Raw genomic sequence first — 16,163 nt, forward strand, 5'->3', positions numbered from 1 at the left:
GCATATCCTCAATTCCTCACCTCCAGACAATTTTATTGCGACCAACAATATAATCAAATCATACGTATTTAGTACTGTACAAGAAAGAAGATTGTGAGTCTTGTTTACCATTTCGACCTCGACCTCTCATACTTCACCGTGAAAAAAAAAATACTAAATATTTACTTGAACTTATCCCATTGCTGCACACATAACCTGGATGCTGAAATCAGAAACATCACATGGCACGCTAAAGAAACCAAAAAAGAACACATTGACTACTGTACTGTATCCTCCTAAATTTGCTCCTCCCTAATGGCTGCTCTGCAATTCACAGAGCTTGAGGATTGGGGGGACCCCTTGGGCTGGGAACGTTGCTCATGCTCGCAGTTCTCAGGAGCTTGCGGAATTCAGACAGGCTTATTCTCCCATCTTTATCAATGTCAGCCTCCTCCAGCAGCGGCTCAATAGATCCCTTTAAGCCAGTGTGCTGCATCTTGAAAGAAAATCTCAATGAGAATACTACCAGTTTTGGTTTCTTCTGTGCAATTACCAATATTTGTATAGATGATTTTCTAGGAAAGAACCTTTACGTGTTTTATCTTTATCAAATCTAAATGCTAGGGACAACGGTGTCAATCCCTGGTACATGCACTTTGATTGATATGGAGTGGACTAAAACAAGTGACAATATGCATAGTTTTCTCGATTGAAGTATTATGATGCTTCTGTATCCATATTGTTCCATTCACTGAATACGGAAAACTAGCAAGTGGAACCAGACGCACAATATGCAACTGTGCCATCTCATGTAGATAGTCAGTCAAGGTAGTTATCCATGGAGCAAGGATCATGTAAATCACTCATAGACATGAAGCAACAAGAAAACAAAATAGGAATAGAAAATTACCATTCTAAGCTCCTCTGGCGTGATGTATCCATCACCATCCAGATCAAATTTGCTGAAAGCAGCTTGGCAACGAATGCCCCACCTTTCAGAGTCGAGCTCGGCCATCTGATGTATATGGAGAGTTGCTGCAACGAACTCTTTGAAGTCCACAAGACCATCGGTGTTGCTGTCGATCTACCACAGAATCGGATCACAGTTTTAGCTCTGTCCTAGAACCATGGTGGGCTATTTGCATGGAAACAAAAGGGGGAAACACACAAAATGGACTAAAAAGAAGTCAAAACTTACTGCTTGAATGATCTCAAGCACACGGGGACCCTTCAATCTCCAAGGAAGATCCTTTGCAAGGGCCTATTGAAACATATGCACATATCATCAGCACCTCAGAGGAACTCAGTACAATGCAAGACATGTTCATCAACAAATCCTAACAAAACTTACATGTCGCATCTCCTCGATACTAATGGACCCACTTTTATCAATATCAATTGCGTCAAACTGATCCTTCAGATCTGCTAGCTCTTCCTCATTGAGCGTACTTGCTAAAGCCTGAACATGCCACAAAGATACTGTAAGGGGAAAAAACAAGGAAATGGTAGAATTAATTTGTGATCAAAATAGTTACCCTAAGTGCAAACTGCTTAAAACGGCTGTACTTGACAAACTGACGCATGTTGGATAACACAGATATGTCGACAGGGATCTCGGATGCTTCTCCTCCTTCTCTAACCCATGGATGTGCTTAACATATCAAGAACAATCGGAATCAGTAAAGATGGCAGTTCTTCATAATATAAAGACAAAACAATGCTTAAATGCCAAGATTTCATTTAGAAACAATATTTCTATTTTTTTGAACTGTTAGATTATATTGGTGCTTATCCTATAATTATCCATGAAAACCGGGGAAAAGGTACAGCAGCAAGCTACCACTGCCTTTTACTAGCTCATTAAAAGAACAGAGAGAACTAAGGACCTCATGCATTTTATATAACTACTAAATTTAGATTGCAAGAATATGATTTTCATTGATATTTTCAAGTGCACAAATAAATTGCTATGCAAGATACAACAGTCATCCATTTTTCATATTCATATTCACACTGTCATAATTAATTGAAGGCGTATTATATGTGCAACCAGTTTTGGTTGCAAGCTGTATGTGTCCTCAATTCTCACATCGAAAATAATGCAATTCTGAGCTTCGTGCTAGTAAATTACTGAAACTATTGAAACTTACAGAGAGCTTGAGCAGCTGTTAGTCTTGCCCTTGGGTTCTTCACTAATAACCTTTTAACAAAATCTTTAGCACCTGGACTGATGCTTGACCAAGGCCTCTTACGAAAATCAGGCTTGTTCCTTAGAACCTAATTATAAGAAGTGAAAAGAATGTAGAAGATCACATATACAGATTGAATGTAGAAGTAAAGTTATGGCTGGTGGTAGAATGAAAAGGGCAACCATATTGCTTAACAGCTTTTACTAATTAAGTATTAGAATGTTAAGAGGCCACAGGTCGTCTCCAGACTTCAACTAGAAGTGGAAAGCACTTTAGCTACTTACTCATCTTAGGTGCATCATAATGAAATTTGTGCAACACCAACGCTGCACATTACATATTTGAAAGATGGTGACTATTTTTAGAGTGGTATTCTAGCAGCTAGTGCAAAAATCACTGAAGGACAACCTCACCAAATAGATAATTGCCTTACATGTTAAAAGATTGTAAAACTATATATTGCTGACACTGACAGGGTAACACTGCTATATGATGTAGAAACAAATTGCAGAAAACATTGTCAAAGCACTGAAAATGCTGGTCGCTGCCTCACTGGTATTGCACCCTCACCAAGCACTTCAATGGAAGCAGAAGATATGCAAAACTTTTCCACCTACCTCCTTAAATATACCATCTTCTGTCTTATCCCAAAATGGTCGCCTCCCACAGAGCAAAATGTAGGTTATAACTCCTATGCTCCAAACATCTGACTCAGGGCCAGATCGTCGTTTTAATACTTCCGGTGCAACATAATAGGCACTGCCAACGATATCATGGAACTTCTTCCCTACAATCATGCATTTTAAATAATGAACTAGTCAGCTAAACTGCAGACTTGTCGTATCAAGTCCCAGACAGATGCAAAGGACCCCAAGTAGTACCTGGCTTTATGAAGTCTGACAAACCAAAATCTGTTGCCTTTAGCGGAGAGTCCTCCTTATTTGATTTGAAAAGGAAGTTCTGGGAAGGAAAATAGGTACAGTCTTACATGACCTGAGAAGTAGTGAAATATCACCAAATGCTTACTATGTGCAAAGAGATTGAAAGTGTTCAATTTCTACCTCAGGCTTCATATCTCGGTGAACTAGCCCACGCAGATGACACTCAGCAGCTACTTTAAGCATTTGGCGCACTACCACCGCAGCATCTTTCTCACTGTAACGGCTGTTTTTTCTGTCCAAAGGAAAACGACCTTAAGTAATGACCTTGTGCCAGCAACCAGAAATAAATAAAGCAGATAAACAAAATAAAGCAATCTGATCATACAGCAACAGAAGTCCAAAAATTTAATGAAACACAAAGGCTGAGATATAAGGAACAGAGAGATGGAGAATCTATGCTTCTTACTTTGCCAATATCCGGTCCAGTAGTTCACCACCCTCACATAGTCTGCCAAAATAGAAGAGGGTAAGAGTTGGTTACAACATCTATTTGAAAATGAATAGAGAATGAATTGGTATACATATAGATTGATTATATTTAGGAATGATAATTTTAGTGTCTAGGATTCTAGAAACACGATAATCGATAAATATGGTTGATGTTAAAGCTTTAGCAAAAGGTCATTGCAAACCTGCACAGCATCAAATACCAAATTTAACTAAAACTAGGTCTTAGTTAAGTGCTCAGTTCCCTGATATGTTCTTAGTTAGCTGGCGCAGATAGCAGGAGCTAGTATAGGACTACTTACTCCATCACAATATACACGTACGAATCATCCTCAAATGCGTTGTAGAAGTGAACAATATTCTCATGTCCTTTAAGTGCTTTAAGAATCTTCACTTCTCTTTTCACATCCTCCACAGCAACAGGACGGGTCATCTGTTACAGAAAATCATAATCTTAATTGCCAGAAAAGACATGCTCTAACTTCTAAAGATGATGTCAAGTAGACAATATGGTGAAGGCAATAATGAACAAGGGTGGATAATCATTGAATGACAAAACATCCTGAAAGGATTATGAATTGTTGAATTGCACATGTTTATACTCTATTTTTTATTCCTTACCTTACCATCTCAATTCATCCAGACCTAAACTAATCTAAACAGATTATAGTCACTAATTGTGCAAATTCAATGATGACCATTTATTGAGAACAGCGTATAATTGGCATCTGTGTGCAACCTGGAGGACATGATCTCCATTGAGAGATACTAGATTAACCTGACAATTATGGTATACAAGAATCTGTATACATCATGATCAAAAGAGGTATCCTAGTTCTCTCTCAAAGTTCAAATCTTATTAAAAAAATAATCCATAGTATCATCCCAATCTATATGCTTATCAGATTCCTTACCTTACCAATAACAAGCCTAATTTCCACACAGGCGTGTTCAGTGCCTTTTTGACAAGGACGTTACCTGATCACCTCTAGTAACACATTCTGTCACAGACAAATGACCCATATTTCCAATGTCACTACAACACTATTTTTCAAAAGATATTACCGAAGGTTCCGCGAAAATTGGCATTTTCTTCCAGAGGTACAAATTTTCAAAAGGCTAATAAAGGAACGTTGACACTTCAACAGAAGGCCCAAAATATTTGATGAAATCAAACCCGTGTTGATTAGTATATGGGTATATGCGTTTCAAGGTCAAATTATTTATACCTAGGAAAACACCATCCACCTACAGTATGGAAGCCAAGGAAGCGTTGTCCACTGCAAGTGGGCAATGGTTGTCTTTCCTGAATTTTTCTACTGACAGGAAATTTCCAATTCCCAAGCATACGAGGAGCAAATCTCGATGTTCCAAAATGGACAAAATCAAAGATTCGAGAAATAAAGCCAAGATAACAAGAAGAAGCATGCAAGATTGTAGCTCCAATGAAATGTGTTTTGCACAAATCACTCGTAGCTCCAAATAATGAGAGGCATTACAAAGGAGTATCACAGTAACCCAGCACTGTCCTCTTGAAATTAGTAGGACCAAGTGTTTCCGTGAATAGCCTGATGAAAAACAACTCTGCCCGTTCCATAGATAACTGCCACTCTCTTTTGCCATTTCCAGGAACGAGGTACTGAGCTGGAGAGCAACTTCCCATCCCTTCCCAAGATAGCACAGATGTATTGCTGTAATGCCAAACTAAGGCGCCTGAACGTCAAAACCACCTCCAAATATCTTCCCGGACGTCACGCCGGAATCCCGCAGCTCAGAACCACCAAAAACCGACAAAGGCTTGGAAGAAATCAAGCGGCCAAACAGCCAGAAATGAACTGGAAATGTGAGTATCCTACTCATTGCGCTACACGCCTCCGTGAGCTACCCGAATCATCCAAAATGGCAGGCACCAATTCCATTCCCAACGAAACACCTAAACCTCAGAACCGGCAAAACAATCACTAATCTCCCCGGAATTGCACCGAATCCCCTCGAAATCTACCCGAAGTGGGCGAACGCCACTGAATTCGATGGACCAAGGCACTCGGAATCGCCTGGAGCAGACCGCGCAAAGACGTGGAGCGGCAGCCGGGATAGCTCACCTTGGCCTTGTCGATGCGCTTGACGGCGACGCGGTCCCCGGATTGGCGGTCGGTGGCGGCGAAGGTGTAGCCGAACTGGCCGTGGCCGAGCAGGCGTCCGACCTCGTAGCGCGCCTCGAAGTCCCTCTCGTAGCCGAACTCCACCCGCACGGGGGCCGCCGCCGCCGCCGCCGCCGCCTTGGTCGCGCCTTCGGGGGACGCGCCGCCGCGGCGCCTCTTCTTGTCCTCCTTGGACGGGCGGCGCTCGGCGGCGCCGGCGGGGGCAGCGGAGGCGGAGGAGAAGCAGGCGCCCATGGGTCCGGGGCTGGGAGCTGAGCATATGGATGTGCGCGTGGGGGGGCGCGGGGGCGAGGTATATAGGCAGGCTGGGTTGGTTGGCGCGGTGGGGCGGGGCGGGGAGGGGAGGAGGGAGGAAGGTGGAGAGGAAGGTGAGGGGGAGGAGACGGGGGCGGAGGGGAAAGCCCCCCAACCCCAACCCAACCAGGCCACACACGCAGAGACGAGACGATGTTGCTGCTGGTCAAGTGGTCAAACTGCCAATTGTCAAACCCTTCTCACTCCTCTCTATCTCTCTCTTCAATCTTTCTCTTTTTTCTAGGAAGTCTCTCTCTTCAATCTTTCTCTCTTTTTTTAAGGAAGTCTCTCTCTTCAATCTTGTCTACACTTGCTGAGGTAGTATGCTATGTTGATATATTCTCTCGATTAGTAGTTAAGAGTCAATGCTCAATGGTGTACAAAGTTTGTTCCGTGTTGCAAGTTTTATGTGCGGGCGGTTTACATAAGAAAAGGTATAAGAAGTTATCCAAATTATTCTGTTCCCGTCCAAATTAGGATAGAAAACCTACAGTGATACTCTTGTAGCTAGATTGCTAGGGATATTTTGTAGCATGGAATCTTATAAAAAAAAGTCAATGATAGAAGAGTGGTATGTTAAGGGTGCATTTGGCAGAGCTCCCTGAACTGATTCCAGCAGGAGCTCTGCCAAACAGTTTTTCAGAGAGAAGTAATTCTCTGCTGAAGTGATTCTCTGAAATGAACTAAGAGGCTGTGAGCTGGGGAAAAAGTAGCTTCTCCTGATTCTGTGAAGTGATTCTCCATCCTAATTTTAAGAGTTTATGCTAGAGAATCACTTTCACGCACAGAATCACTTCTCTCATAGAATCCGCTCCACAGAGAATGAACAGACCCTAAGTTTCGAGTCGAGTAAGGATCTACCAAAAAATAAAATCACAAGAAAATATTATGACTCGCCGATGATTTCCTCGGGTATGACCATTATTAGTGGTTCCTTAAGTTTAATAGCAGCCATCTAGTTTCCTAATAAGCCCGATTACACAAGGACTATATACTATAATTTGTCTGCATAATAGCGCTATCTTAGTCAATTATCCAGAGACACTTAGCTACAGAAGCTTGCATGACTGCCGAAACTAACCAAAAATTAGTTTGATTTTTTGCCTCGTCTTCTCATCAGTCGTCTGTCACTGTAGCTTGTACTGACTTCCAGGCCTCCTTCCTTGCACCTGGATTCCTCCTTGGAAGCAGTCTTGGTCAAAACAGCCCCCTTGAATATTTGTCTACCTTTTCAAACTTCCTACACATGTATGTCATTGTCATATCATCATTACCGCGAATTTCATGGTTATCACCGAGCTTAGAATTATATTACTATTACCATCTTAAATTTATACTTCTCAGATCCAGACTCTAACAAGGATGTCACATTTCTATATTACAAGTATGATTTCACTTTTTTGCCAAATATTTTTTTTATTGGTAAACTCAAAAAAGGAGGTCTGATCCTACTCCAGAGCAGTGGGCACTGGGAAGGTAGGCATGTACTCCCTCCGTTCCAAATTATAGGTCGTTTTAACTTTTTTAGATACATAGATATTATTATGTATCTAGACATAGGGTATATCTAAGTGCATAACAAAGTCTATGAATCTAATAAAGTCAAAACGACCTATAATTTGGGACGGAGGGAGTAGCTGCTAGGGGGGCAACAAAGGTGTTGCCATGATGCCCAAAGTGACCTAGCTCTCAAGACCTTGAAAAGTATTTTTCATGACCAGATCAAGTCAACAAACATTCAGAGTTCTATATATAAGTAACGCTTGCTTTCTTTCTCAGTGACCCTTTTTCCATGCTTCCCACTGGCGTTCTCCCTGGAAAGCATCCTCACACCATTATCCTATACACACATTCTTCCATCCTAATAGCCTCGTGGTTAAATACTAATACCTCTCAACTAGTGGCCGCCTGGTTCAATGGTAAGGTGTCCCAGCCATTTGTCTAATCGATGTTGGATGTGTTCAATTGGCAGCTTGATTTTTTGTTGGGTTTTTTTTCCGAAGATGCAAATGCTCATATACATACACGCACACAATTCTAGACTTATGAGCATCCGTGAGATACTAGACTGGCAAAAATCATATAGTTATCTTGATGCTGACATAGAGTTCAATTTATCGGTGAAACTTTGTCCATTGACATGGACAAACCTATTTTAACTTGTTATATATCAAAACGTTAGCAGGTTTAGTACTTGTTTAATTTTTTTCTAGAATACTTCATTTATAAATGCAGGGTGTATTATTTGGATTAGAAAAGACTTCAAAATTAAATTGTGGTAATTAATTTGTCATATAACGTGTATTATTTATTGTTACTGTGAAATGTGAATGTTTCAGACAAACATGCATATAATTTGATTAACTGTTTGCCAAAACTTATAGAGTTTGACCTTCTAAAATCCTAAAGCACCTAAAATAGGAAATTGGGGAGCATTGTGCCAGATACATGTATCCCAAAGTTATGTCGTGTAGTAAGCTTTACTTTGGCCTCGCAAAAAAAATTAAGCTTTACTTTTTACTTGGGAGCGTATGCTGCTAGCAAACTCCGTGTCTGCGTTCCTGAATTGGTCTACTCGTACTCGTAGGCACGCAGTCCCATCTTTATCGGTCACTATACATCCACGTGTAACCCAACATAAAGTTTTCTCTGTTAGATCATTGTGCCCACTTGTACATATTTGTGGTGGTGATAGATTTTCCATTAAGTTATTGTATTGGTGCTGGTCGATGAGAAAAGACTACATTCGTTTTAGAAAATAAAAAATATCTCCAGCCTCTGCGTTGACAAAAGATTACATATATATCCATAATGTGTGAAGACATGAAACTAAGAGTGATTTCTGAATTCCTCCTAAATCCCTATTTTATTGCAAATAGCTACTCTCTCCATCCTTTTTATCTGTTGTTCTCACTTCACGAGAATTCAAACATAATCAACTTTGACCAAATATATTAAAAAAATATTAATATTTATGATTACATAATTAGTATCATTAGATAGATCGTTGAATTATTTTTATAATAATTTATTTAAAAATATAAATGTTGCTAATATTTTCTACAAATATAGTCAAACTTAAAAAAAAGTTTGACCAGCACGCTTCCCACAGCGACAGATATTAAAGGACAGAGGGAGTAGTCCATAACCAACGGTGCAGCATTATCGAAAATAGCTCCTATTTTATTTGCTCGTCATTTATTTGGACTCAATTATGATTGCAAGGATTTTGAACTTTTGAAGCTGGAGGGAACCTAGCAACCGGCTCCAGGTTTATAGTGAGTTTCATTTATTACCTCATTTCTCCACTATCTATTTCGCCCGTTTTTGTGGATTCTACATAGAATTGAAGGTTAGATTGGTATCAACTAAAATTTGCTTATTATTTGATAGATACGGTCTCTTTTTATTTATATTTGATTAAGTTTGCCCTTTTTATAAAAATAAAGCATGAGCACTACATTTTTTTTTCGAGTAGCACTACATTGAATATTCCAAGTGTGCAAGTACACCATGTGATATTTTTCTGTGGCCTTGCAACAAATAGGATGCATATTTATTTTTTTATTTTATTTATTTTCTTATTTTATTTCTACTCAACCTCCTCATAAGATGACTATTTTCTATTAAAACGTATGATTTTTAAACATTTACAACATTTTTAGCTAAAAAATGAAAATGAAATCTGAAAATGAACCTTCACCTACTCAATTAAATTGCATGAGGAACAAGGATTCTAGAAAAAAAAATTACACACAGGCTGATATTACCAATATGGTTTTTTCATGTTTCATTGTTTTTTACCTATCTACACTTACGTGTCAAGTTGTTATTCCCAACTAAGCAACTAGAGAGAGATGATGTACATAAGATCAAGTTTGTACGTGTATGATTGAAACGTGTACATAACTCTATTTTATTTGGTGGTTCCGAAGCCCATGGCGTTAAAAAAAGATTGAAACAGTTTTCTCGCTCTGCGTGTTCTGAGAGAGAGAGAGAGAGAGAGAGAGAGAGAGAGAGAGAGAGAGAGAGAGAGAGAGAGAGAGAGAGAGAGAGAGAGAGATCCCTAGTACGTCCGCTGTTGAGCTAATTGCGATCAAATCAACAGAGTGTGGTCACTGATTATTTTCGTGGCACTGCGGACGGCGTCAAGGGTAGGGAGGGTCCCTACTAGCTCGGTCGTCGCCTGTCTCTTCCGCGCCCGGCCGGGCCACGCCAGCGACGACGTTGGGCTTGTTTGCTTGCTGCCTGCATCTTCCTGACTAGTCCAGGCAGTTAACCCAGGCCGTCGATTTTGACTGCCTGCGGTTGGATGCCCCTGACTGCGCCAGGACTGCAAGCAAACAGGCCCGTCAACGGGCGGGCGCGCGTACGTGCCTCGATTTCTCCACGCGGTGTTGGACTCGAGTCGCCGTCACGGCGAATTGATCCATCAAGAAGCTGCTTGACAGCGACGGCGACGGGCAGGCAGCAGGCTCGTCGGCGACGTCGACGGCGGTGACGATAGAAGCTTCTTCGCAGGTTGGGTGCGTGCGCGCGTACGTACGTGTGCGTGCATGGTCAAACCAACAGAGCTCTGTGTCGAGTACACGACGTTGAATTCAACCTACTACACGAGTACACGACGCTGCTGCTGCTACGCGTGACGTGTACGTGCACACACGCGGTAGCTTGACCCACGTATATATACATGTACACGTACAGATGTCATGTACAGCCATTATACAATTATAGTGTTTGGTTCGTGCTAAGGTAATGTAAACGCAAAGGGAATCGGATTACAGTGTAGTTGGCGGTGGAATAGGTGATTGCCCTCTTTGTTTGATTGCACTCTGGTCGTAATCAGATTACTGTGTGGGTGCTATATCTGATTACGGTGGGGGAGGAAGGGTAACAAGCTTGTATAGATATTATTTAGGTAAGGGATTCGATTACAGTGTCAATTGATTACAAACCACCGCAACCAAACATATGTAATGGGATTCATTACCTTTTGTAATCAGATTACGTTACATTTGAGCCAACCAAACACCACATACTTCCTCCATCACAAATTACTTATGCATCTCCACGTAATATATATCTAAGTGCGTAGTAAAATTTATAAACTTAAAAAAATTAAAATGACTAATAATTTGGGATGGAAAGAGCAAGAGACATCTTATAAGTATCACTCTCTATATCACATCGCGCAATTTTTTTTTTAGTGTTGAAGCGTACTAATACTCAGCCTCACCAACTTTCAATCGTGTAAAAGTTGACCTACATTTTTAAATATTCACAGTTAGTTTTAAGATTTAACATAAATAATCACATAGGAGTAGACACAAATATTCAAGTAAGCATGCATGTCAGTGGACAACACTTGCGGAACGTTCCAAATTTACCGGTACATATATACGAGCCAACATGGATAAGCCATGCGAATTTTCCTATTAGTGTGCTCATCAACCTTAAAATATTTACTTTGAAAACATATGGTAACTTTTACCACAATAACATTCAAATCAATAATACATATGGTTATATATGAAATTAATTTTTAAGACAAAATACGTTCAACGACTTCAAAGTAGCTAGGTACCCCTTCTTGTTCATCTTCATTCCTCGATCTTGGGTAGAGTGAGTCTTCTTTCTTACTCCTAATCCTATTTTGGGCCACCATGGCTCGTCGCCACCCAAACTCCACACGTGCACATGCACACGCATGGCATCCTCTCCCCATGCATCTGCATGCCTCTTTTAGCCTCGATCACTCTCTCTTCTCCCAATTTTCCCCCTTTCCGCCCGCGGAATCCCTCGTGCAAACAATTCGCGATCGCAATCCGCCCACGACGATTCTTCTTCACGCCTGCACCCCTCGTCGCCGCACCTAGTGTTCGTTGTTGCCGTAGTTGTTCACGTCCCACTCTTCGTTCCGTTCGCATTCGCCGCCATTGCTGCGCGTCCTTGAGCTGATCGGAGGACGACGAAGATAGAAGAAAGCATGAGGCGAGGAGAGCGCGGCGGAGCCCAATGCTCTCCCTGAAGCTGAGGGCCATCCTGTTCCCCTTCCAGATGGAGCCGCGGCGCGAGGAGCTGCTGCACGAGCTCGGGGTCCGTGCCCATTGCATCGTCTCTATCTTTCGATCTCCTCATGCATGCCGGTAACGGTGATCAATGGCCGGCGATCTGCTGAATGCCGCCGCTCTTAATTTGTTGATTCCACGCAGGAGATGTGGGACGAGATCGGGGAAGGGGAGGATGACCGGCGGGGGATGCTGCACGCGCTGGAGGAGGAGTGCCTCAACGTCTACCGCGCCAAGGTCGAGCAGGTGCGGCAGCACAGGGCGCAGCTCCGGCGGGAGATTGCCGACTCTGTCGCCGAGGTCGCAGCCATCTGCGCCACCATCGGCGAGCCGCCGGCCACCGTGCAGACGGCCTGCTCCTCGCTGCAGGTAACAAACATGCCGATGGCACGGTGATGCATTGCACGCCGATCGACGATCGATGCCTGACGACGGATTTGGATTTGAGAGGCCAGGGCACGGGGAGCCTCAAGGAGGAGCTGGGCTCGATCGCGCCGGAGCTGGCGGAGATGAGGCGGCGGCGGGAGGACAGGCGGCGGCAGTTCTCCGACGTGACCGAGCGGGTGAACAGGATACAGCAGGAGATGAACCTAGGCGGCGGCCAGCCTCGTGTCGTCGCCGACCGCTCCGACCTGACGCTGACCAAGCTCGACGAGCTCAGGGCGTGGCTGCAGCACCTGCAGTCGGAGAAGGTTCACATCAATTCACAATTCCTGATTGATCGATCGATTCTTGACATAAATTACTCATTCTTTGTTCCAAATTTGGACAGGAAATTCGCACCAGGAAGGTGGCGGAGCTCGTGGCGGAGCTCCATTCTTCATCCTTGGTTCTCGGCATGGATCCCAGGGAGATCCACGCCGCCCATGGCGGTGGCGACGACCACGCCGGCGGCCACTTCAGCGACGCCGCGATCGCGAGGCTGGCGTCGGAGATCGAGCGGCTGAGGGAGATCAAGCGGGGCCGGATGGAGAAGCTGCAGGACCTGCTGGGCAGCATGCTGGAGCTCTGGAACCTGATGGACACGCCGGCGGAGGAGCAGCGCCGGTTCCAGGGCGTCGCCTGCAACATCGCCGCCTCCGAGGACGAGATCACCGAGCCCGGCGCGCTGTCCACGGCCATCATACGCAACGTCGGTGGTGGCGATGTCATCTGATCTCGACCGGCGGTGAGGCCTAGTTTGGCGCGCCGCCGTCCCGTTCTGACTGACCGGGGTTGCGTGCGCACGGTGCAGGTGGAGGCGGAGGTGGTGAGGCTGGAGACCCTCAAGGAGTACCGGATGAAAGACCTCGTCGCCAAGAAGTACGAGGAGCTCAGGGAGATCCGGCGCCGCGCGCGCCTGCCGGAGGAGCACGACGGCGACGCCGTGGCCATGCTCGACGCCATCGACGGCGACGCCGAGCGAGCTCTGATCCTGGAGCGGCTGGAGGTGCAGATCTCGGAGGCCAAGGATCTCGAGTTCAGCAGGAAGGACGTCCTCGAGAGGATGGACAAGTGGCAGGCGGCGCTGGAGGAGGAGTCATGGCTCGAGGAGTACAACAGGGTGGGTGTCATCAGATCAGGCTTCTGAATTCTTCCATTCCTGAATCCTGATTGATGATCTCCAAAAGAAACAGATGATTTTTCTCCAGCTCCAAAACAAATCACTGAACATTTGTGTGCTTGATTGCAGAACGAGAACAGGTACAATGTGGGCAAAGGGACGCATCTGGTGCTCAAGCGCGCCGAGAAAGCGCGCGCCTTGGTCAGCAAGATGCCGGGTAATAAGAATCAAGGATTTCTAAACCTCTGTTCTTCAGCGTTGATGAACAGGATCGTTCCAGGAAATTGATGTGTTTGGGTGTTGGTCAGCAATGGCGGAAGCTCTGACGGCGAAGGTTGTTGCTTGGGAGAAGGAGAGGGGCGTCAAGTTCGAGTACGATGGTGTACGCCTTTGCTAAAACCTATGGCTGTTCATGAATGACTTCATGTTGAAACAAGAAATGCGTGCTTGTGAAAGAACATGATCTTATGTATGTTCATCGGCGAATCGAACGCAGGAGGGGCTTCTGGACATGCTGGATGAGTACGGCAACGCGAGGAAGGAGAAGGAGCAGGAGCGGAAGAGGCAGCGGGACCAGAGGCGGCTGCAGGGCGCGGCGGCGCCGGAGCGGGACGCGTCGCCGGTGGCCCGGCCGCCGCCCAAGAACATCAAGAACGTGACCAGGACGCTGTCCATTGGCCGCAACGGCGGAGGCGGCGGGGGAAGCGCCAGGAAGGCGTCGGCGGCGTCGTCGAGGCCGGGCACGCCGAGCTTCCTCAAGTCGCCCATGTCCGCGCGGCGGGGCGCCAGCGACGAGGGCCAGATGCTCTCGTCCGACTCCTTCGAGTGAACTCACTGGTTGCTCTAGCGGTCTGTATGGTCAGTCTGTCCGAGCATCACTAGGAGAGGAGAGCTCAGCTATGGCCATGGACCATGGTAGTGAGCTGAAATCACAGTCACAGGCATCTCGATCAACATCTTTCTGAATCTTCAGTGAATTCTAACTGTTTACTACACAGTTTCTTAGAGATTATATAGAGTAGCATGGTCTTGTTACTAGGATGTACAGAATCACAGCGATGTTATTTCTGCAGCAAAAATGAATGTACAACAGAGAGTACGAAATCACAAAGTATTAACGTGTCATTTTTGCAACAAAATCGAATTCCAAGCCTTCAAACGACCACGTACCGGTCAAGTTTAACATGTGGGCCCGGGTGATGATGATCATGTTGCTGACATGCAGGCTTAGCTGGTCCTGGAAATATGAAAATCCCAAAGTTGCAATTTCATGAGAACGTATCCGGAAATAGTGGTGAGTTTGTGAATGAAGAGTCCACAAAAAAAAGTTTGTGAATGAAGGGCAAAAAAGACCATGAAATTTATAGGAAGACTAAATTTCATAGCTGGTCTCTAACTATTGGGTGGTTCTCATCCGGATCCCTATACTATGAAATTACATTTTAGACTTCCAAGTGGATCGTCTAGGTCTAAATTTGCCACACCGCATCAAGGGAGCTGACATGGCTTAATGGCCGTAAAGAATACGTGGAACCTGACATGTGGGACCCACATATCAGCCTCTCTCCCTCCCCTGCTCTATTTTCTTCCTCTCCCCGACCCCACGAATCTAATGCTCCTGGTCCGGCGCGGCCCTCCTCTTACCCCGCCCTTGAGGCCTTCCTCACCGACATCACTTTGGCCTGGGATCCGAGCCCGTGGACATTACGACGACGACGACGGCACCGACACCACCGGAGGAGGAGACGTCAGCGCTGGCCCAGTGGCGGGCCTACATTGATTAAGGGTGTGCAGTTCAATACCCATTATTTTTGCCATAAAATTTTGTATATGTGATGTATCCAATGGATATATATGTAAAACAAAAAATGAACAGCCTAACATTCAATCCAAACAAAAAAAAGCCCATATGAACACCTACCTGACCCCTCTCCTTCCCCCCACCCGATGATGGCCCAATAGCCTAACTGGCCCATTCGGCCATTCCATCTCCTCTCCGAGCACAAAGCGGCAGAGCGCTCATTCCTCTCCGAGCTTCTTCAATTTATTCACGACCCCAACCCTAACTCCGTAACTCACTAAGGCCGGCGGCGGTGGGGAGGCCCGACGGCGAGCCAGAGAGGGGATTCCGACGCCGCTGCAATGGTCGGAGATGGGAGGCAACGCGCGCCGACGTTCGGCACCTGGCAAGCTACACGGGGCTGCGCGTAGGTGCGCAGCACCACAGCGGCGAGCGGCAGACTACCGGAGCAGGGAGCGGCGGAGCGCTCCATTCCTTCGTGGCTCTGCCAATCTGCCTGCTCTGAGAGCCATCGACACCACAAAAAAACTGCAGGACTGCTGGTCTGCAGCAAAATATTGAGGCGAGTGCGATTGTTTATAAAATTGGGATTGCATAGCAATTTTTTTTAAAATTGATCCATTTGTTATTGCAAATTTGCCAATGCTACATATATGTGTTGAAATTTAAAATTTCAAGTTAGGTCAATTATGTATTGCGACTATAGTTTAGGTTGCCAAATTTTTTTTTGCCATTTGAA

At 44.8% G+C, this 16,163-nt stretch overlaps 2 protein-coding genes across 3 annotated transcripts; one reads left to right on the top strand and one right to left on the bottom strand.

Annotated features, from left to right (window-relative positions):
* Positions 1 to 5: 5 nt before the first annotated feature.
* On the bottom strand, positions 6 to 6,023 carry LOC117848212 (calcium-dependent protein kinase 4). 2 transcript variants are annotated; one of them, XM_034729544.2, is made up of 12 exons: positions 5,659 to 6,023; positions 3,859 to 3,989; positions 3,516 to 3,557; positions 3,230 to 3,341; positions 3,050 to 3,128; positions 2,786 to 2,955; positions 2,130 to 2,256; positions 1,515 to 1,630; positions 1,331 to 1,438; positions 1,178 to 1,240; positions 890 to 1,063; positions 6 to 475 (listed from the first exon to the last, which is right to left on the bottom strand). In XM_034729544.2, the coding sequence occupies exons 1-12, from the start codon at positions 5,950 to 5,952 to the stop codon at positions 311 to 313; spliced, it is 1,581 nt and encodes a 526-aa protein (XP_034585435.1). In that variant the 5' UTR covers positions 5,953 to 6,023; the 3' UTR covers positions 6 to 310. The 2 variants fall into 2 exon arrangements, with proteins under 2 accessions (XP_034585435.1, XP_034585443.1); XM_034729552.2 differs by having other exon boundaries at positions 6 to 469; positions 5,659 to 6,012.
* Positions 6,024 to 11,633: 5,610 nt separating this feature from the next.
* Positions 11,634 to 14,717, top strand: LOC117840212 (65-kDa microtubule-associated protein 3). The gene is made up of 8 exons (XM_034720680.2): positions 11,634 to 12,108; positions 12,225 to 12,449; positions 12,536 to 12,772; positions 12,853 to 13,212; positions 13,315 to 13,623; positions 13,753 to 13,840; positions 13,932 to 14,005; positions 14,120 to 14,717. Exons 1-8 carry the CDS (start codon positions 12,028 to 12,030, stop codon positions 14,450 to 14,452), a joined length of 1,707 nt encoding a protein of 568 aa, XP_034576571.1. The 5' UTR covers positions 11,634 to 12,027; the 3' UTR covers positions 14,453 to 14,717.
* The last annotated feature ends 1,446 nt before the right edge of the window (positions 14,718 to 16,163 follow it).

The sequence above is a fragment of the Setaria viridis genome, chromosome 1, assembly GCF_005286985.2.
Source record: "Setaria viridis chromosome 1, Setaria_viridis_v4.0, whole genome shotgun sequence".
NCBI lineage: Eukaryota > Viridiplantae > Streptophyta > Magnoliopsida > Poales > Poaceae > Setaria > Setaria viridis.

What these genes read in the sequence shown, in the direction of transcription:
- LOC117848212 (XM_034729544.2), bottom strand. Translation starts at nt 5,952, where the DNA reads ATGGGCGCCTGCTTCTCCTCCGCCTCCGCTGCCCCCGCCGGCGCCGCC. An exon ending in CTGGACCGGATATTGGCAAA is followed by an intron (nt 3,342 to 3,515) that starts GTAAGAAGCATA and finishes TCCTTTGGACAG; the next exon opens with AAAAAACAGCCGTTACAGTG. An exon ending in GTCAGACTTCATAAAGCCAG is followed by an intron (nt 2,956 to 3,049) that starts GTACTACTTGGG and finishes GCATGATTGTAG; the next exon opens with GGAAGAAGTTCCATGATATC.
- LOC117840212 (XM_034720680.2), top strand. Translation starts at nt 12,028, where the DNA reads ATGCTCTCCCTGAAGCTGAGGGCCATCCTGTTCCCCTTCCAGATGGAG. An exon ending in AGCACCTGCAGTCGGAGAAG is followed by an intron (nt 12,773 to 12,852) that starts GTTCACATCAAT and finishes AAATTTGGACAG; the next exon opens with GAAATTCGCACCAGGAAGGT. An exon ending in TCAAGTTCGAGTACGATGGT is followed by an intron (nt 14,006 to 14,119) that starts GTACGCCTTTGC and finishes AATCGAACGCAG; the next exon opens with GAGGGGCTTCTGGACATGCT.